This window comes from Cygnus olor, chromosome 3 (genome assembly GCF_009769625.2).
Source record: "Cygnus olor isolate bCygOlo1 chromosome 3, bCygOlo1.pri.v2, whole genome shotgun sequence".
Classification (NCBI taxonomy): domain Eukaryota; kingdom Metazoa; phylum Chordata; class Aves; order Anseriformes; family Anatidae; genus Cygnus; species Cygnus olor.
Window position 1 is genome coordinate 11984295 of NC_049171.1, and position 21509 is coordinate 12005803.

At 39.3% G+C, this 21509-nt stretch overlaps 1 protein-coding gene across 4 annotated transcripts; it reads left to right on the plus strand.

The window, feature by feature from the left end:
- Window positions 1-2714: 2714 nt before the first annotated feature.
- Window positions 2715-20267, plus strand: LOC121068181 (zona pellucida sperm-binding protein 2-like). 4 transcript variants are annotated; one of them, XM_040553256.1, is made up of 22 exons: window positions 2715-2840; window positions 3090-3142; window positions 3679-3771; window positions 5076-5203; window positions 5684-5827; window positions 6467-6550; window positions 7163-7330; window positions 7399-7495; window positions 7592-7815; window positions 8666-8819; window positions 8895-9103; window positions 9181-9298; window positions 9466-9671; window positions 10122-10239; window positions 10930-11099; window positions 11903-11976; window positions 12062-12189; window positions 12944-13133; window positions 13569-13710; window positions 13981-14077; window positions 14216-14296; window positions 20182-20267. In XM_040553256.1, the coding sequence occupies exons 1-22, from the start codon at window positions 2818-2820 to the stop codon at window positions 20250-20252; spliced, it is 2772 nt and encodes a 923-aa protein (XP_040409190.1). In that variant the 5' UTR covers window positions 2715-2817; the 3' UTR covers window positions 20253-20267. The 4 variants fall into 4 exon arrangements, with proteins under 4 accessions (XP_040409190.1, XP_040409191.1, XP_040409192.1 ...); XM_040553257.1 differs by lacking the exon at window positions 20182-20267 and adding an exon at window positions 18315-18376; XM_040553258.1 differs by lacking the exon at window positions 20182-20267 and adding an exon at window positions 14360-15498.
- Window positions 20268-21509: the final 1242 nt, after the last annotated feature.

A 21509-nucleotide genomic window follows, 5' to 3' on the forward strand; every position in this document is an offset into this window, starting at 1 on the left:
AGTAAAGTCTTATTGATTTCAAAATTCTTTAGAAATTAGAACTGTGACAGAAAAACAACTTCTTTCTTTTTACTTAAGTCAGTTGTTAACTTTGGTTTGACTATAAATCTCTCTATATAAATTATATAAATAATCTTGGATTTATTTGTGTTATTTTATTGCCCAGAGTCATAATTATGGTCCAAGACATGCTACGTAACAAAAGAAATTCAAACAAAGAAACAAACAAGCCAGAAAATTTAAGGTATCTATGAATTAATCTACAATTGCCTGGTAAAAAGCAGAAAAACAAGAAAACAAGCAGACAGTGTCCGTGCAGGTAAAATAAATGGGTAATGCTTTCAGTACTGCTGTGATAAGGCTGAGTTTTAGCAGGACCACTGTAATTCTCCTTCCTCTTCAGCATGTGGTTGCTAGTTGCCATGACCCTGCTGAAACTGCAAAAACTAAACAAGACACCGCCAGGATGCTGCATTGCCCCATAACCTCAACATGCATGTAAGTATTGGTAGGCTGAACAGAAATATGGCTAGAGACTGTTTGGGGTAGAAAAGCATAAGCAATCTGGACACCTACCATAGAATTGAGGTGATGGGTTTGCCAACAGTGTAGATCTGCTTTAAATGTCGGGTAGAGCCCATGCAGTCTAGAGGAAATCTCAGGTACTTCCCTAGTGGTGCTTAAAATCAGGTTCTGGAAAAGTGTAATAACCTTTTTGTAATATTGTAAAATAATAACTGCACAGAGAAATTAGGCATAATTTTAATGGCCACCTATCCAGCAATAATAAACACAGTGTGCTATGCAATACCGAAGTGCTGACTTCCTGATCTTGGTTCTATTTATTATTACAATCCATAGTGGATACTTTATAAATAACGGTGTTTTTCAGAAAACAAAACAAAAGTAAAGTTGAAAATTCATCAGATAGGAGTATTTCAAAAGGAAATAATGGGAAAACAAGCTAGCTGGGGATTAAACTTGTTTCTGGGGTAAAAAAGAGTATCTTGGAACATGGTAAACTTTGTTTTTACTTTTTCTTTTTTTTATATATATATACTTTTAAAGATGCAGGAGTGGTGCAGTAAGGTTAGCTGTAATAAATAACTTCAGCATTGATGTATATGTTTGCCTAAAACGACCTTGGTGTAACATTTTTTAGATTTAAGAACAAACACTGAATAAAAGTTGAAAAGGTGCAGCTGGCTGGCAGAGCAGGGAAGAGCATCCCGATAGGAGGGTGTCAGGCTCCCTCTCCAGGACATTGTTGTCAACTACGATTCCTTCATCTGTACTCTCCTATGCCTTCGGATGTGCAGAGGAATGAGCAAAACCAGACTGTCACAGACATAAGCTTAGGACAAAAAGATCCCCAATATAAAGAGTCTAAACATGAGGTATATAACTGAGAGACTCCTTCAGATTTGACCACTCAATGGTGGCATGCACTGATGCACACAAAGTGAAAATTCATTTTTCCTGGTAAAGTTGTTAGAAAACACAGAAAGAAAAAATGGAAATACTGCTCAAAGAAATAGGGAAACCAAAGAAATGTTTTGGCCATGAAAGGAAAGAAATGAGAATTGCCACGGGGGAACTCTGTTTCTGACTGTTAAGGATCTATTTGCACAGAATAACTGACAATTGGACTAAATGATGATCAAGACAAGGAATACTGATTTTTGCACCCTTTATTATATACAGTAATAAAACAATATTGGATCTATTATTGTTTATGCTATTAATTTTGCTATAACTACCCACAAACAACGCTCAGCTCAATACTTACAGAAAAAGTAAACAGACACAACACCAACACCTTCACTCACTAAGTGACCTGACCATATGCTGGCCATCAACATCTCAGCTCATCAGCCCCATGAGTATGATGGTCCCATGCATCACCCATGGTTGTATAATCCATGTTAATTATGTATATTGTATTAACCCATGTTAATAATGGTGGGAAGCCATCGCTGATTTGGACCCAGGGCCACAGGATTAACTTCTCTGCATTGAGGAAGCAGCAAAGGCAGGGTGTTTACCTCTGATCTGCTTGTATTCAGAGCAGATCTCTTACTTTCCCACAATTTTGGAGAAAGTTTTCCTGAAATGTTTAGTGGGTGACATTGGTATTAGGGCGATGGTTGGACCAGATTATCTTGAAGGTCTTTTCCAACCTTAATAATTCTATGAATCTATGAAATTGGCTGGCCATGACTAGTAAGGATCATTTCTGGTCTAGTGTCCCACAGGCCACCCAATCAGACACTTCTTCAGTTGGTTTGAGATGTCTAGCAGTCTCCAGCATATGTCACCTTCAACATTAGTTGTAATCAACTACCTCAAAGGTCAACAGTTTCTTCCTTTCTTATTACACCACTTGCCCTAAAGCTGCAGGTCACACATCAGCCTGTGAAACACTTCAGCTCTCCAGGGAAGTTCATAGACACTTCTCTACATGGAGAAACAAAGATAACACAGAAACAATGAATTGCCACATGCTTTACCAGAACAGCACCATTTATCCTACTGATTGCACACAACAACAACCTGCTGGTCAGGAGTTGATGGGATGTGAATAGGGGCAGATTTAATCAGTAAAGCAAATGAGCAGGTGACATGAATTACCAGTTTGTAGCTAGAAGGGTAAACAGCTGAAAATGGGTTTCATCACTATAAAAGTGACAGCCTTTCCACATAACTCAAATTTTTGAGAAGATAAAAAGGCTTTAGTTTTTATGGAAACTTGATGAAGGAGGCTTGTATTTCTATGTAGCTATAAGGGGAAAAGCAACACAGGCAAACAAATGCATAATGGAGCTGGGTCTGGTGCTGAGGTGAGAATTTCATGGTGGTTAATGCTAAATTATCTTTCTAAAAGTATCAGATATGTTAACTTCTCTATTTTACTGTGACTAACATTCCAGTGGTAACCAAGGAATTCCCATTTTGCAGTTTCTAAATCTAGATTTGTAGTTGTAACATCCAGATTGGAACTTCTGAATGCAAAAATCAGTTAGCAAGCTGTTAGCTTGTTTAACTGTTTAGCTTGATTAGCTGTTGCTAATCCTTGTTTTCTCATACAGGTTATTAGTGATAGGGATATCCATTTCTGAAACACGGACACAAGGGAGACCAGGTAAAACTGCTGTGAACTGTCTTCACATAGAAATGTTTAGCTTTTTTTTTTTTTTTTTATTATAGGCAGTGATGTGTGCATTTCAGGTTTGTTTGTTGTTTTTTTTTGTTTTTTGTGTTTTTTTGGTTGTGGATTATTTGATTATTTCCTTTCAGTAGGTTGGAGGGGGATTTTTTGGTTTTGTTTTGCTTTATTCCAATTAAGATGTTCAGCTTGGGGCAGCCGATTTAGTGGTTTCTTGAACCTCTTTCACAATCCTGTTTCTGTTGCTGGCTGCTGCAGATAGCAGTGCCAGGTCGCCAGGCATGGTTACTATCAGAACACTGACTTCATGGCTATGTTTTCTCTTGAAAGTGCTTCTTATTTTGTCAGTTTGTTTTTTTATATATATATATATATATGTATCCTCTAACATCCCTTGACCAGAGATTCTGAAATATAACTATTATGATATTGTTATTTACGAAGTAGAATGGGAAGTTAAAAGTTTCTCTTTATGTTACCTTTAATTCTCTACTTACTGGCTTTTAACACAGGACCCATGAGTTCAGAGTGCTTGGAGAACTTTTTGTGTATAACACTGAGGGCAGAATACTTTGAGGGCAAGTACTTATCTTTTTCTGCTGTTGGTAAGTTGATGCAGAAGATCCTGGAGACAGAAATGCACAAGGTGATGTCTTTAAAATCCTTTGAGGTCTTCCTATACTAAAATTCCCTGGATCTCATGAAGTGTGTAGAGCTGTTGGAAGTATGTTGCACCTCATTATTATTATTATTTTTTAAAATGCCTTTATTTTTGTATAACCTATTCTTTAGCTTTATTAAGTTATAATTTAGCTATATCAAGTCTAATCATGGCTGTCTTTGCACTCAAACTAAAATGTACCATGTAGGAAGATATGGTAGTTGTTAGACATTTTAGTGGATTTCCCTCCTGGTAAAAATATGCCCCTATAACCACACATACTATTTGGAAAGTACAAAAGCTGAAGCTGACACTACACTACTGGTTTTGCATAGATGATTCCCCACTTTTTTGCTTATAACTAAGGGGTCTAGTGGATTGGTAAATCATCTGGGGTCTCTGACTGGAGACTTAGTAATCAATGAGTGGTATGTTTGAGTGAAAAGCACCACAGAGTGCCCTGGAAGGGTGAAATGAGTTAACTTTGGTCAATAAACATAATCAGATGTAAGATATAAAAATACTAACTCAGTCTTGAACTAGCTCTCAATGTTGGTTGTCTGACTAGATGTGATCTTTTATACTGCATCCATCTTCCTAGCACATTAAACTTGTGTCAAATTCCTCTTAATATATGTTTCTGTTTGAGCATCTTCACCCATACATCAATAGACTCTGCAATTGAAATATGTATGGCTTGAAAGTGTAAAGCAATTATTTTTGGCTTAAAGTCAATGATAATTTTGTAGCTTAAACTTAAGCTAAGCTTTAGCGTGCTTGTCATCCTGATAAGACTCCTGAAGGGTCTCCATTGGCCAGTCAGGCATTAGAGAGAAACATGAGCGTGTGCCAGCCCCAGAACTAAGCCCCTGTGTTGCGAGTTGTCATCATTAATCACCCATGACAACTTTGACGCTGATGATCTGTGTCTGGTCTGCACTTACTGGAGCTTCCTCCCTAGTCCTTTAGGATTTCATATCTTCCCATATTGTTCATTTATCATCTTCAGCCTTTCAGCTGCTATGTTTCCTGACCCAGTCTGTTTGTAGCTTTACCTTTATCGTTCTATTGATTTTGATGCATATCTTTACCTCTTTGCAACTTTATCTTAAGTTTGACCTCAAGGTATACATCTGGGACATAAAGGACCTGGGACAGCTGAACTCTAGGGGCAAGGGGAGATTGCTGAGGGAGTTTGCAGAGCAGGAATTGTGCTAATTAATACTAATCTTAACTAATTGCCTATAGATCAATCTGGCATAGCCTGGGAGCTAGATGAGGCCCTGGCATCACAGTGTGGCTATACAGTAACTTACAGCAACTGGAATAACATTGAGTTTCGTGCTTCTGCACTAAGCTGCCATTCTCATGTGGAGGTAAGTCTAATTAATATAGGCTTTTTTTTACGGTACTGATGCTGTGTATGACCTTTACACAAAAATTACCAAATGATTGGCAGGTATTAACTGAGGGGTCATAATGTCTTGAATATGTACTAGCAGAACATTTAGTTCTCAAATGTATCCAGTGATCTAAGAATACACCATGGTATTGACATTTCAATGCCCTACAGAGTAGCACAGATGAGCATATGAAGAAGCGTGTTACATATGTGTCCTAGAAGTGCAACTGCTTTCTACTTGATAAGGATAGGAAATGTATTTGTGTTGCTATGTAGATAGATACCTATATGTATATAGGCTAGTTAACCAAGGAAAAAAACAATAACATTTCAGTATGGTGGTGCTTTTCTGTGCAAAGCCTAATGGGTAGATTTTCTAAGTTAGTTTGGTTACAAGGATAGCTGATGCCCTACTGGGAAAAATCTGTAACAAATCTTTCCAATATCCATGCAGAAAGATACATTCACAGTAACTATACAAGTCAAAGCATCTCATACTCCTGATATGAAAAACGCTTCGGTTCACCTAAAAAGTGCAAGTTGTCATTATGGCCCATGGAGTCCAAGACAGCTAGTATGTGAAACTAACTATATGGAGGTAAGCACTGGAAGATTTCATCTTTGGAAACAGATTAGATATTAGGAATGGGAATTGGAACAGAGTTTGAACATCATGCTATGAAAGACTTTACTGGTGAAGCCACAGCAGCATCTTGAGCTTAGTGATGTATTTGTTATGTTTTCTATAGACTTCTGAATAGTGTTAATAGCCAATAAAGTTGTGAAATAATATTCAAAAGATTAAGCTAACAGATTGAACTAGCTGAATGGTGTCTCAACAAATGCTGAGATAACAAAGCTTTCTTCAGAAAGTACATCTACTGAACTTTCTGGGGAGAACTGTAGAGAGGGAAGAACAATTCCTCTTTGAAGAGGACCTGGGTGTAAGAATGAAGCCCTCGCTTTAACTGGAAGTGAAAATGCTGAAACTAGAAAATTGATATGTTTTAAAAAAAAGAAAGCTGAAATGAAGCTGACTATGGATAATACACTATTATGGCATAAAATATCATGAATTCTTGACTTGAGGGGAATGAAAAATCTCCCTTTGCGAAATGCTAGTCTCCATTCTTCTCAGTCTCCTACTGTCCTGAAAGTACTGAAAAAGACTTGAGATGTTCAAGGCAAGGGGGTTGATGGTGACGCTCTTTTCCTTAGATTGGCTTTTTTTGTTCAGGTTTCTGTTAGGAGGGATGTTCCAAAGACTGTAAAGGACTTCATTCAAGATGAACCTGAAGACTGGACTCTTGTCTTTCCAGAGGTAAATAAAATTGCAGGTTTTCTTCCTAATAAGAGCTAGTGCTACTTCCAACACAACCATCCTTCTATGTCCACACAGTATAAATTGTCCTTTCAAAAACTACATTTAAGTAGGAAGAGCAGAACTTCTTTACAAACTGGTTTTAGAATAGAGGTTTTATATATATTAGAAATACAGGCAGCTGTTAGCCTTATCCCCAAGGAAGAAGGGGAGATCTATTTCTCAGACAACCTAAAAATCAAGCCTTCCCCAGGCAAAAGGGTACGCAACAAAAATTCTAAGAACCCGCGGCCCAAGAATGAACTCCAGATTGCCTTTTTTTCTTCTTGGGCCCTATATTTTCAGTGTAGTGTTGTAGTTAATCTCCTGCCCCATAATTTATCTCGGTACAGGAAGGGACATCTACATTTTTTTTCAGTACAATATCTGTTTTAATATGGAAAGCTTTCTGTGTGAGAGGCTGAGCAGGGCAAAGCTTGAGGAGTATCACAGTAGTATTCACAGTAAGTCAACAAAACTTCTGTGTAGTTCAATACATAAAAAATCATCCAATATAGTAAATAAGTCACTTTGAACAGCTTGTTTAAACTGTTAATGAATTTCTATGAGCAGGCTAAATCAGGAGAAGCCTCAATATGGCAAATAGTGTTTCATCAACCAGAAGAGAAAAGGGCTCTGCTTGTGAGTGATGCTTGGAGTGCTGGCTATGGACTCAACATCACAGACACCAGGATTCTGCTGCGAGTACCATATAATGCTGCACAAACTCAGCTGGTAAAGGTCGGTACACTCAATCTAACCTAACAAGTTGTCAGATTATATAGGTCTAACTAGATCTCTTCCTGCAGGCTCAGGGAATTACTTTTTCTACAGTGAGATCAAGTACATTTTACAAACAGCAGTGGATGATCCTGATGGTGGATACTGCTGTGGTGTGTCCTGTAGGTAAGGAATGTGGTACCTCACCCCAATGTTTAAATGTACAGGGAACGTCTGGTAACTACTGTAATGACCTGACAGCTTTCCTATCTGGTCCCTAAGATGGTGTGGACTACACTAACAAAATGATCATCTGGACTGTTCCAAAATACATTCAAGCACTCTGTACTGGAGCAACTAGCTTTAAGGATGTTCTTGTTGAAGCTGGTGTGAATCTACACAAACTCTCTGCCAAAGAAATGGCTTCCAGGAAATATGTGTTATCTAATGATTTTGATGTGATTACAATGAAGGTACCAATAGGTGCAGAAGGTGGCTATTACAAGGTTAGTTGGTTATATTGGATGGCAGGTAAATTATTTTCTGTTGTAAGCATGTGGTGGTGGTGTGTTTTGTTTTCCTGGGGAGGAATAACTTTTCATTCTCCTTATTACAAAGGAGGGGAAAAGGGAGGGGGAAGGGGAAGAAAAGGTATATCAAACATTCCAAAAACCCTGACCAAAGGGCTCTTATAAACATCACTGTGAAAACTTTTTTCTGATAAGCAGAGATGGACAGAATCCCATAAAGAACTATGATTTTTCTTTCCTCAGATTAACACAGAATTTTTGCCTTTCAATCCTGATGTCATCTTCCTTGAAGACAGTCCTAGCTGGACTATAAAACATGCATAGATTCTGTCATACTTTCTGAAAAATGTTTAAGATTGAGAACATGCCATTTGTTCTCAAGACCACATTATATCAGGATGCTTTGAGACTATGCCTCTAAATAGAGTCCCTTGGAATGAACTCAGTCCTGGGCAAATGTTATAGCTGAACTTCAAAGGAAAATGAAGGAGGAGCTATTTCACTGATTAAAAAATCCCCTGCTGTTTGGAACTACGAGGTGGGCAACAACCTTCAAAAGGTAGTCTCTTGAGTATCCTGAGAATAATATAAACTCTTAGAAAAATAGAGCCTATAATAGTGATACAGTAAGTATGACACAAGAGTGTATGATTCCTCACAGGTGCTGTTTTTTCAGACTTCCTTACCAGCATAAAAGCAGAGCCACAGAGCTCAGGAGGACGATTGTTTGGAACTGTAGCTCTAGCTGACCCTGCAGTGTTGTGATACAGCTTTTACTTTATATACATCATGTTATATTAAAGGATGCTGATTTATAAAATTCCAGACTTCTGTGAGCAGTGGACAACATGGGGCAAGATACTGCATCAACCTGTTCTTGGAACACCAGTGGGAGGATAACAAATGGGGACTAACCAAACATACCATCATCAAGGAAATAGAAACACCATTTGAACTAGTAGAACTCACTGTAACAAACAGTAAGTTTCCTAACACTGAGTTTACTGAAGGTTTTGGTACTGAGAGAAGATTGATGCTAGTATGTTCCTTTTCAGACTCAAATCTGAGTGCAAGGATAATGAATGTGACAGTGGGAATGTTCCTCCTGGATGTGGAGCTTGTGAACTTGACCATTGAGGGGGCAACTGTCACAGTACCTGAGGCTGTTCAGCATGGGTACCGAATGTATGAGATTAAATATGCTAATCAAAGCAAAGTCTATGTAATACAAGTGCCATTTGATGCACCAAGCATTAAGAAAGAGGTGTGTACTAAGAAAGAGCAGCTAATCCTGGTGTAGAAATATCACTCTGATTTTTTTATCTCAAAATGTTTTTTCAGTATGTGAGAGATGATGTAAGAACATACACACTGAATGTCACACTGGAGTTCATAATTCATCCAACAAGTGAGACCTTCTCTGTCCTCATCGTTACACTATCTGCTGTTAAAGATGCTGGTAAGCTAGTGGAACCTGTGCAAAACTGTACTTATCTGGCTATGATTTACCTGGCTATGAACTCAGCTGCTAACTGGGCGAAGTTCAGCCAGTGATGCTGTCAGCACTAAATAGTGCTATTAAACTCTGGCACCTAGCATGTTGGCTGACCCTTAGCTGTATTACAGTACTGCCCAGTGCAAGGGGATTTTGTGATGAGAACAACGTCCATCTCCACATCACTCATGGGAATGTGGACCAGAACTGGATGCCCTTCATCTCAGGCCGACACCTGACCCCAGAGGCAGCGCAGAAGTACAACTACAGCCTGAGTGATAATGGCACTCACTTGGCCATCTCTGTCCCTTTCCTTTCTTCCCTCCTGGACTATGAGGTAAGGATGCCAGTCTGTATCAACTGAAAGATGTGCTAGCTATGAGATGAACATGATCTACTATGTCCTTGTAGATAAAATGAACCTTCCAAAATAAAGCTTCCCTTTGGATAGGCTTCAAAGGATTAAAGGAGGACTCTTTTTTGTCCTTTGAAGAACACTTATTTCCCTTGGCTAATGTTGGCAGAAGTAGCCAGGAGAAAGCACTTTGCAAGTACTTAAAGGCTGAAGAACATCTTAATGGCAATTGCACAGGCAATGACACTTGTGTTGTATTGTGAATCTACTGAAGATGTTCTGCATCTGCTTCTAGGTTAAGATGAAAAATCTCCTGTGGATTTAGTTTTGGTCAAAGACCATTACCTCTGGCTTGTTATAACCTGCTCTTAGCTCTTTAGTTTTTCTAGAAGAGTAGTGGATCTTCATTTAACCTGTGATAATCCTCTCTAGGATATTCATATGTCTGGAGTACTGGCTTCACTCCATTTAACCTTGAAAGATGGAGTCACCTTTGCTAATAAGAAGGACTTCTCAATTTCCTGCAGATTTTCCCCTTCAGAGCTCATACGTATGTACGCTGCTACTGATATATTTAGCTTTTAATGCTCTTTGAGTTGTATAAGTCACACAAGCCCACGTTGTCTGAAATGTTTCTAGAGCTTATACTGGTGCAATACCTTATCTGCCTGTCAATTTTTATGCCAAGTAATATGCTACAAGAAAAGTCAACTTACAGTCTATAGGAAAAAAATCCTGTCCAGTACAATATTTGGGAAGGAAAAGAGAAAACATACTTCCTTTCACACTTCCAAAAGCATGAAACTTTGTCAAAGGGGTTTGGGGTTGTTTGGGGTGTCTTCCTGGGTGGTGCTTCTTTCTTTGGTGGGAAGATAGGCATGTGGGGGTCAGTTCATAAAAGTTCATAAATAGTCACTGAAAACCTACTCATCTGGATTGGAGGTACTGAATGTCTTGGCTAGAAAAATCTCTTTGAGAGAGATTAAGACATTCTAGGAAGAGAAAGGTGGGTGAAATGGTCACCCTAGTCTGTGTAGTGCATGCTCTACTGGTGTTAGCTTGAAGAAAATGAAGTGTAAGTACTGAAGAGTCTTATTCAAGTCTTCATCCTCATGAGCTGCTAAAAGTTGTGCAAGGAAATCCATACACAACCTCTTAGTTGTACTAACCTACAGAACAGAAGAACTGGAGTCTGAAGAACTGATTTGTACTGAAAAATGTATCTTTTTTTCTCTTTCAGAGTGCCTTCCCAATGGCACTGTGGTTATTACTGCAGTGAAACTGGTAAGACTTGCAGACCTGGACACCAGCCTCCTTGTGTTAAGTGACAGAAACTGCAAGCCCAGCCTAGTGACAGAGAAGACTGCAACTTTCAAATTCAATGTGAATACGTGTGGAACAAAAAGAAAGGTAAGTACTTAGTGATATAAAGTTTACTCTTTATTGGGATAGGTTTAGCACTAGGACTGCCAGAAGTTCAGAGCTGAGTAGAAGCTGCAAAAGGTCACAACTGATAAGTAGTCACTTTCAATATGAGGCATACCTAAGGTCCTTTTCTGAGGATATCAAATTCTGTTGGGCTGAATTTTGAAGCTTCACCTTCCTAGTTGGTGAAAGAAACTTTCAGGACCAGATGTGCTTGTTTTCTGAAACCAGCATTTAGTTTGACATCTCTGGATTGTTCAGTAACAGTCTTGAATGTGAGTTTGTGTTGCCAGTACATATTCATTGGATGTTATTCATATGTCTTATAGAAACTGGTTAGATATCGCTAATGAATACCTAAACCAACACTAGAGTGGGTTTCCTCTTTCTGCCACATACTGTTTAAAAAGGAAATAGACACAAAATAACAGAAGATCAAATCACTTCTAAATTCCACTCACAACAAATGTAGCTTACTTCTCTGAATGCTAGGCACTGGTTCTGCTAACAGAATCAACAGAATTCCTTTGTGTGTGTGTCCCAATGCACTTCTTTCTGGGGTGCTATGTCATTTGAGATATTGTTAGTTGATAAGCTACTTCTTGATAATGACTTTGCTGTTAGCTGTAGCTTGCTTTGGTTCAGAAGGTACAGGACAGTAACTTCTGGCCACTTCCAAGTGTACTCTGCTCAGAGCCATCTGCCAGTCAAGGGATGTGGAAATTTTGTAAAAAAAAAAAGTCAATTCTAAAGTAACTGTCCTGTTTGTAACAATATGTATCTTTTAGTTTAATAGCACATCTATAACATATGAGAATGAGGTAGTCTACTTCAGACTTGGAAATGATTCACCAGTATACAAGTAAGTGACATTTTGACACTTCCTAGAAGGAGGCTGTCCAAGATATTTCGGTTTCTGAAATCTAATACTAAACATCTTCCCTCAGATTAAAGTTTGTATGCTTATACACAATCAAGCAGACTGTTGATGTCAAGTATGAGACTAAGAAGAACCCATCACCCAGTATTAAGCCAGGGTTTGGCGCTCTCGACCTCTCATTGAAGCTTTTTAAAGGTAGCCTTTATGATCAAAATTTTTGGAATTGATGGGATTGAGAAGGACCTCTGGAGATCATTTTGTCCAACTCCCCTGCACAAAGAGTGACCTAAAGCAAGTTGCCCAGGACTATGTCCAGGCAGCTTTTGAATATAATCAGGGTGAACTGAAAAATCTCTTCAAGGCCTCAGAGGTTGTACCTTCAGAATGCAACACAAATAGTCAAGTATCTACAGTGGATCATACCATGTGTAGCCAAGTCTTATCGCTTTTCTGCTTGGTATGAGCATGTTAACTTCTGTGTAGTGGATGTGATGGCAGTGTTTGAAGTGTGGCAAGTGGAGAAATTACCACTGACCACAGTAACCGTAACCTCTGTCAGAAGGAAGCTACATGCATTACTGCAGTAAAATGGTAACACTGCTGGCAAAAACTTCTAACTGAAGTCTGAACAAAACCATCACCCTGGCTGGAGTGGCCATGGTGCTTTTGCTTTGTTACCTTTTTAAAAGCAGTTTTGAATGAGAGTCTGACTTAACAGGTTTTACAGAAAGAAGCTTCCCTCCTCTAGATCTTCAGAGCCAAGAAATACTGTTCAAGTCTTTGCTTTCCTTACTAGTTCTTATTTTTCTACCATCGTAGCCCTAATTGCTGACATCTCCATTTTTTTGTGCTGCTGTGATAGAGTAAATGGGGGTGGAAAGCAGAGTGACTCAGCTGGTGAATACCTACCCTGTAAAAAGGAAACTCTACCATCAATGCTCTCTTCTAGATGAGTCCTATTCTGACCCCTATCAAGAACTGGAATTTCCTGTGGTAAAATACCTGAAGGAAACACTATATTTGGAAGTAGAACTGCTCCAGCCTGCAGATCCAAGACTAGAACTAAACCTGAAAGACTGTTGGGCTACAAACTCCCAAAGTCAGGACAGCCTTCCACAGTGGCCAATCCTCATAAATGGGTAAGAAGAGCTTCCCTTCTGTGTCTGGTAACTGCTGAGCACAAAACCCCTAACCTTAGTTAGAAGGAGAGTGTAAGAGGACAGAGTTCACCTGGGAAGGATTTTTCATCCTGATTCTGTATCTGCTGCTATGCTGTGAAAGGCATGAGGGTGTTTGCACACAAGCTATGCCTTCTGGTATCAGGAGGTCACCGGGGTGGGCAGAAATATTAACTGCTAGCTAATCTTTATGAAAGAACAAGAAGTAACTACTACTACAGCTAAATACAATGGCAAAAGAAAGGGACTGTGACTGGGGGAGGCTCTATCTCTACCACTATAGCCTGAGGAAAACGGAAGTTCCTCAGTATTTCACCTCCTTGGTTTGCATAAGGACCTTGTCAAAGTGATGAAAGTGTCCTTAATCTAAACTTTCTTTCATTTTCCCAAAAAAAGGTGTGAAAACAGCAAAGACTCTCAGAGAACAGTCTTCCACAAAGTTAATTACAGCAACAGAGTAAAATTTCCTCAGCACCTGAAGAGATTTGAAGTGATGATCTTCACCTTTATAGAAGGCACAACTCCATTACAAAAGCAGGTGAGATATCTCTGGTTTGTTGTGCACTGTCAGTGGTGTCAGCGTGCATGAGCCTGGAGTAGTGCATGCAGCAAATGCTGTGGAAGATCTCAGCTGGCCCTGTGCTGCTGGGGGCTGTTAGCCACCTCCTTGAAGGCTTAACACTATAGGAGTAACAAATAGAGACTAGTGACTCACTAGCATTTACTTCATCTCATTTGGAATCAGTATGCACCCAATATTTGCCAAATAAGACTCCCTGTACACAGTACACATACTTTTACCTTGTAGCTGTATTTCCACTGCAGCGTGGTGATCTGCAGCACTATGCCACAGCCTTCCGACTTCCTTTGTCAGAGGAGATGCAATCCTGGGAAACATAGACGTGGTAAGAAAAACATTTCTCAAGTCATTCCTGAAGCTTGCTCAGCAACACAGCATATGCTCTCAGGAGCTTTGTCAGATGACAGACTCCTAGTCTTAGTGTGTGCTGTACAGAATATTAAAAGCTGAAATGTCTCATTAGACCGCAGTACAGAACCACAACTGCATGGGCAAGCATCATCTGGGGCAGTGCTTATTAGGAAGGAAAACACGACCAGCAGAGGTAGGTATTGCTTTTAGATCACATTACTGATATACCAAATGTACTGCTCTTGTAACATAAAAGGCTTCTGTGCATTTCTCTCCTCTCTGTAGGTGAATACACTCTCTCTTGACAGACTAAACAAGAACTGTTTAGTTTTATGAATCTGCAATTAAATGGCCTATGCAAATGCAGTCTGCCCAGACTTTCGATTAAGGACACTGCAAAAATATCTTCTTGGAAAATACATTCAGTGTCTGCTGATGTAAGGGTTAACTAACCAAGTACAGCTGAATCTGTCTTAGTCAACTTTAATGTGTTGCTCTCTTGTGTTCCTCTAGAGTCTAGTAGTCTTGATCTTTGTGTGACTTGCATTTGACCTAGTGTTCTCAGCTAATGTGTCTGAAATTTGTCTAGCCGCTTTGCAATTGGAAGCATCTGTTTTGGTGTAGAGGGGGAAAGGTAGCAGCAGATGTAATGTCAACTGCAAATCATTTGTTATTACATCTTTTTTTAAAGTTTTAAGATGAATCAAGTGTTGCAGGGACTTCAATGTCAGTAAGTCTTTTTTTCTGAAGCATTTTCTGAAGCAAATGGTAATAAATATATTTGATCTTGTAGTGGCAACTGTCAGAAAAAAGTAAGCTGTGGATTTCACTGGAGGGTTGTGGCTCTGCAATGTCAAGTTGCCTCCCTTGGTTGTGGGGTAAATCAGTCACAGGTAGCATTAGTAACTCTGCTTAGAGTAATCTGCCACCCTAAAGGAAAAAAGCTTTTAGTGGAGGTGTATAGCAGTAATGATAATACATGGACTTCACCTATGAAGTGTTTAGGATTTTTCCTTATTAGAAGACATGATATGTAGGCACTCCTGTCAGATAATCCTGTCCTTTCTTTTTTTAATGGGTAGAAAATTTCTTGATTTATTTGCATCTGAGTAGTGATATGAAGTTTGGATTCATTACTGTGTTTTCCTGTTCTAAGGAAAGATTGCATAGCATGAATCATTGCTTAGGGCCAAAGACACAATGGGTGTACAATGTTTACTTTTTAACTTTATATTAAATGGAATTCTACTACAAGGAATTGCTGTGAAAGGTACCTTGAGCAAGTAAACGAAATTATTCCATGAATCTATTTGTACCTTGTGAAGAAAAACACAAAGATTTGTAGCTCTGCTGTTATACCTGTACAGAGATCCCATTAAACAGCTTATGCTATAATCTCAAGATCATGTTTAAAAGTCTTCTCCATCCTCTAGTTGCCTGCTAAGTATATCTGTAGTTGATTTGTTTATTTTTCTTTCTGGAAAAAAAAAACTGTGGGCTTCATGAGTGACAAAAAGTCCCTAGCTGTGCCTCAGGACTGTCCTCCAGTAGAGGAGGCTACAATACTAAATTAGTCTTCTTTCTGCTCTGGTTGGTGAAGACTAAAGTTATGGAGCTATGATATTGAGGAATGAGATGTGTCAGCAAGGAAATGAAAGGAAAATGCAAAACTTGTAAGCCTGATGAGACTTGACAGGCCAGTGATTTTTGTGCTTACTGCTTTCCCCTACATTAATTGAATGGATTAAGCACCAGCTATTCCTCAGTCTGTGGGCATAAGTTATTGAGAATTCACAGGACACATCTGTAATAGCCTGCTAGGGCTTTGCACCTAACAGAACACAAGTATAGCCACTTTAAGTGGTATGACAACTTCCCTGTATGTCTTATATCATGCTGTCTCCCAAGAAATGAGCCTGGCATGCAGTGTTTCCCCTGGATAGAGGACCTGCAGCTTTCATCTGCCAGTGATCTACCAGCACAGCGTGGGCTGCCTTGGGTAGCCTAAGCCGCCTTCTCCCCTCTTACAGCTGTGCAGGGGTGGGGAGGAAAAATGTAACAGCCAGGAACAGATGTGAGAACCACGCATGAGGAAGGGGCAGCCTATTGTGAACTCTGCCCTTGATGTGGTTTCCTGAGTTTGAAACTTCTCTTCAAACCAAGACTCAAGGGTGAAATTGTTTAATATAAATGCAGTATTTAAAGTCTTTCATCTATGGGGATGTGTTCCCTCACCCTGGATTAGGTGATATCTCAAGATTCTCCTTATTGACAGTGATATAAGAGCTGTAAAAAAGCTATTTAACTCTTTCTCTGCTCTTTAGTCTTTCTAAAAATTGTTCATTCTCAATTTGCAAAATGAGAATTCTTAATATATGATAGTCCTTTATTTTCTTCACTGATAATTCAAGGAAACTTCTTTCCAAACTTCTTTCCATGGCTGAACTAAGATTCATGTAAACCTTGTCAGACTTTACAACAGTATGTGAGACAATTCATTTCAATATCAGCAAAATATTTTTAACGACAATGTGACAGTAGTACTTTGTATACCTTAGAGGTCTGGTTATACTAAAATTCAGTAAGCACCTTCCTGGTTTTATATATTTTTAAAAAATCCTCCTGAAGTGTTGAATCAACACCTCTTTGCCTTTTAAGTGGATATTTTATGACCACATGCTTTTCCTTCCGGTATTTGGGATGTTATTTTTATATCCCTGTTAACACAAGTTGAAAGGAGATCAATCTTCTTTGTTTATGCTTAATGTCTCCTACAATTTCAACAGGTGAATGATAAAAATCTAAAGGGAAAGAAGTCTTGTGTGATTTGTTTTTCTAAGAAAATAGAAACAATAATGGAATTCTACTGCAGACAGATATTTCCACTTGAAAAAATGGTGATAAGTCGGTGTTATAATTAGCCACACTGTATCTGGCTGTTGATAGAAATGGTTATAACTTACTCTACTGTAACTTTGACCTAGTTAGTGTTTTTAAAACTAGGTGCTGCTTTAGTCCCTTAGAACAACAACAACTTACTATTAACTAAATATTGGAAGATTAAGAAAAGCAACACTTGTTCTCTGACCCAATTCACTTTGGTACACTTGTTTTGCTTTTTATTTTAAATCTTAGTGTCTTCAGCAGAAGAGTAAATGTCATGAACATATATCAACAGGAAAATATGTCCTGAGAGTGAGCTAATGATGTGGGAGGCTTTGGTTCAAGTTTTTTTTCTACCTGATAGTCTTTCTTCGGTCAGTCTTCAGATTGTCATTTCCTTACAGATTCTACTTCCATTTGGGCATGCAAGTCCAGAAACACTGAAGCACCGCACTAAGCACATTGACAAATCCTAGGCAGGTTCCTACCTTAAATGTTTCAAAGCATAAGTAAGCTGTATCAGTCTCCTTACAGTACTTGGTGTAGTGATAAGAGAACAAGCCCTAGGCTCATCTTGTGTAAAGAAGCAAAACGGCAGAAGCTTAACCAGGGAGGGTTTTCAGATGGACTCAGACTCAATTTTTCTAACTCATGGCAGCAAAGCTGCTTTATTGGGAACTGGGTCTCTTCTCTATGATTAAGTTTTGTATCTGTTATAGCTATGAATTTTACCTGATTTAATTTTACTCTAACTTATCATAAATGCAGATCCATAAATTTGGATCTTCAGAAGCTGGGGTACATCTGTACTCGTACATTAATACATACTATGTGTTTTATACACATATACATCTATATAGCTTTCTGCCATGCAGAGCTGGGCTTCCCCTGAAGAACTGGTTGAAGCCATTTAGCAGGAGGCTTTCTTCCCCTCAGACACACCTATGTGCAGCCCAAATGTGTAACCATAAAACTTCTTGGCACCTATGTGGTGCTTCTCAGTTTAGAATTTCAAAGTGCTGTGTGGGGGCAGGCGGCCCTGAGCTCCCCTCTGTTCTGCAGCTCAGGGAGGGTCTTGAAGCAAGCTCTGGCTCAGAGTCTTTTAACCGCTGAGGAATATTCTCTGAGGTACTTACTCTTTCCACCAAGAGGCAATTTGACCTCCTTTTCTTCTTCAGTGTGTATCAGCAACATCAATGCACTGTTCATGTGGTGGGCAGTAATGTTGCCCCTCTCCTGATCTCAAATGGAAAGCTTGGGCTGGAGGCTGGAGAATGGAACTGGATGTGGACTGAAACCCTAATTATTTGACTTCCTCCTTTTTGCAGATGAGCTCCCTACTCAACAAAACCTGCCTCCAGGTGCACTAGAATAGATGCTGGTCTCTGAGGTACAAGAAACCAAGAGCCTATTCTCATATAGCTCCTGTTAGCAACATTAACTCTGATATTCTTAAAAATATAAAAATATATTCATGATAGCAACAGGACATGGACTATAACAAGTCAGACCCCCTCTTCACATTCAGTGAAACATACATGCTACGGGGAAGAATTACAAAAGGAGAGAGTTAGAGAGAAGCTGTGTTATGCAGAGCAACCATGGCACATCCTAGGAAATCCAAATCCTAGAGTCAAAGAATCAGACTGATTTGGGTTGGAAGGGAACTTAAAGACCATCTATTTCTAACCCCACTCCTGTAGGATGAACAACCCCAACTCTCTCAGCCTGTCCTCATAGGTGAGGCACTCCAGCCCTCTGACCATCTTCATGGCTCTTCTTTAGACCGGCTCTAACCATTCCATGTCTTTTGTATGTTGGGGGCTAATGACCAGAGGCTCTAGCTTAGGTCTCAGAGCAGAGAAGAATAATCTCCTTTGACAGGATAGCTACACTCCTGTAGCCATGAACTGAACCCACCTCCACCTCTTACTCCTATGTTTTGGTCACTTTTTCCTCATTATTTGCAGGTGCAACAGGAGCTTCCCTGAAAGGGGAGTGTCTCTGTCAGTACTAACAAATCAAACAGCACCAGTATAGTGTGTGATACTGAACTAACCCCCTCTTGGACATGGACCTTGGTCCTATTACAACACAGGGATCAACTTAGGACAGGCCGTGGCCTGTTCCCTAAGGGCACCTTATGCACAGCCACCATGTGCTGGAGCTCAAAGTAGTTAAGGGTACAGCATCAGACACTGGACTTTTGGGGCCTAGAGCGTGGGCACAGGTAAGGTCTGGTTCACTAGCACAGTAGTAGTAAAATGGTCCTGAAACTCAAATGCCTTTCCTTTGTGGTTACTTAGAGCTGCTCTTCCACTTTGGACTCAAAGGGAGAGAGGGACTCTGCAGCCACCCAGAGAGATATGGCCCAGCATCTTCAGGGCCTTCGGTTTTCCTGCGGCCAAGGTGGGGGTGGGTAGGAAATGCCAGCCCTGAGCCATTCCTCAAATCTGCAGGTTGTCTTTGTCTCTTTCCTACTGGGACAGTCTTTTTGCATACAGCACTATAGTTTTGTTTATGAGCAACAGCCTTCAGAAGCTGTTAACTATCACTGTCTTCCTTTATAGTTGAGTAAACTGAGGCAGTAATGCTGAATGACCAGCAAGATTACAGATAAACTAGCCGTAGAAGTGGATGCTGTTACTTCCCTTCCTTTGCTTTGTCAAGAGCTGGAAACACAGTTATTACGTGTAGTTCCAGGTTTGGAAGATTTAAGGAACAAGGTTAAAAGACTTTCCAAATGCAGACACTCTATCTGGTATAGTATACTGGTCTATCAAACCAGTATACTTGGGAATGATGATGGTCTACAACCAAGATGACAATGATAGAACTATCCTCTGTGTATCTGCTTGTGGCTCGCCAGCGCCAGTGAGCCGGTACCCCCCTTTACTACTGTCACCTACATTGAGAGTCTTTGTGAAAGGGCTCAGCATCAAGCTCTCAGTTCTGGCTCTGTGAAAGATCCTGTGGCCAACATACAATTTCACTTCCTTAAACAGTAGGAGGACTGAATCAAAAAATAAATAAATAAAAATCCACGTTGTTTGTGCCTATGCTGAAGCCCGAAAGCTTGTGAGAAATATAATGTGGGTTAAAACAAAACAGAAGCATAGGGGATATGCTTAAATGTGAATACGTTTTGAGTGACACTGCTACCTGCATAAATTTGAATTTAGCTGCTTTTTTCAGACAGTGATGGATTTCACACTGTTTGCTCCAACATCCACGTATCATGTGAAAAGAACACTGAGTCAGTTTAGGTTGAGCCAGGGAGAAAAAGTGTACAAAACCAATTATATTTCACTCCAAACAATCAGAAAGAAGAAAGAAAAAAGGGAAAGGTGCAATAAAGTTTTAGCTTTGCAGAGCTCTGCTACAGGATGCATCCTCAAAATTAGACCATCTGCCCCCGCACAGATGTGTTGATTGATTCATCCTGGTGAGACAAACCTGTTACCTCCTGCCTGCTGCTTTCTCAGTGTCTTACATCTACCCGTGGAGAAAAGGTTAATTTGTCTTAATTAGCTCTGCACTGTTCAGCCCTGCAATGCATCAAGTCTGCCCCAGGTTTTGCTCCTCTCTGTGCATTGCTGGTCTCAGAGTAGCCAAGTCTTTATAAACAATCTGCAGTGAGATATACAAAGCAAGCATTTTGTTTTTGCTGCAGTGAGACTTGTGTGATCTCCATCACACAAAAGGCAAAGAAATTAAAGACTTGGACTATGTCGTCATTTGTTTGTTTTTTGGAAAGTTTCATCGGTGTGTTTTACAGGACTGTTACTGGCTGTAGGAAATCTCTGACGTGACAGCTTTTAATAAGGAGACATTACGGTTGTCAGAGTCCTGCTACATTTCAGTACACCTTGAGGATAAAACTTTGCATCTTTCTCATATCTGAATCAATTTATCTCATGCCAGAGAGAAGGAAGAAGAGGAACAGAACTCAGTCTTATTTGTTCTAGAAAGTTGATGTAAAAATGCCTTCTACAATTTATTAGACATTGAAGCAAAGAGTTTTATAGATTAAATACAGGCAAATATTATATGTTTCTGTATATATTAATACAGAAGACAGAATCTGACAGCAATTTATCTATATAAAATGACAGCTTATATTTCAGTTCCAGTATTTAGTGGTCATGGTTAGATTTTACCTATCTGTCAAATATATAATACAAGATACAGACTATGACTTTGATATTTATTTGTTTACAAGCAAAGATTTTCTTACTTTTACTTTGTTTCTTGATTTTTAGGTACAGCAGAAATGTGGATAAATAGACAACACTTGAACTAGCTATACATGTTCTTCCTCGTCCTAACATTAAAGTGCCTACAAACCAATACAGTTATTATCCTTATATAGTATTTATTTACTTTTTTAAAAATCACTTTAAAACCCATGGATTTACTATTGTCCTCGTTAAACAGAAGATCAGTCAGAACAGTGACACGTAAATCCTAGGAAGCTCAGATAGCTTTTTGTTTTGACTTTAGTATCAGAGTAAGCTTAAAAT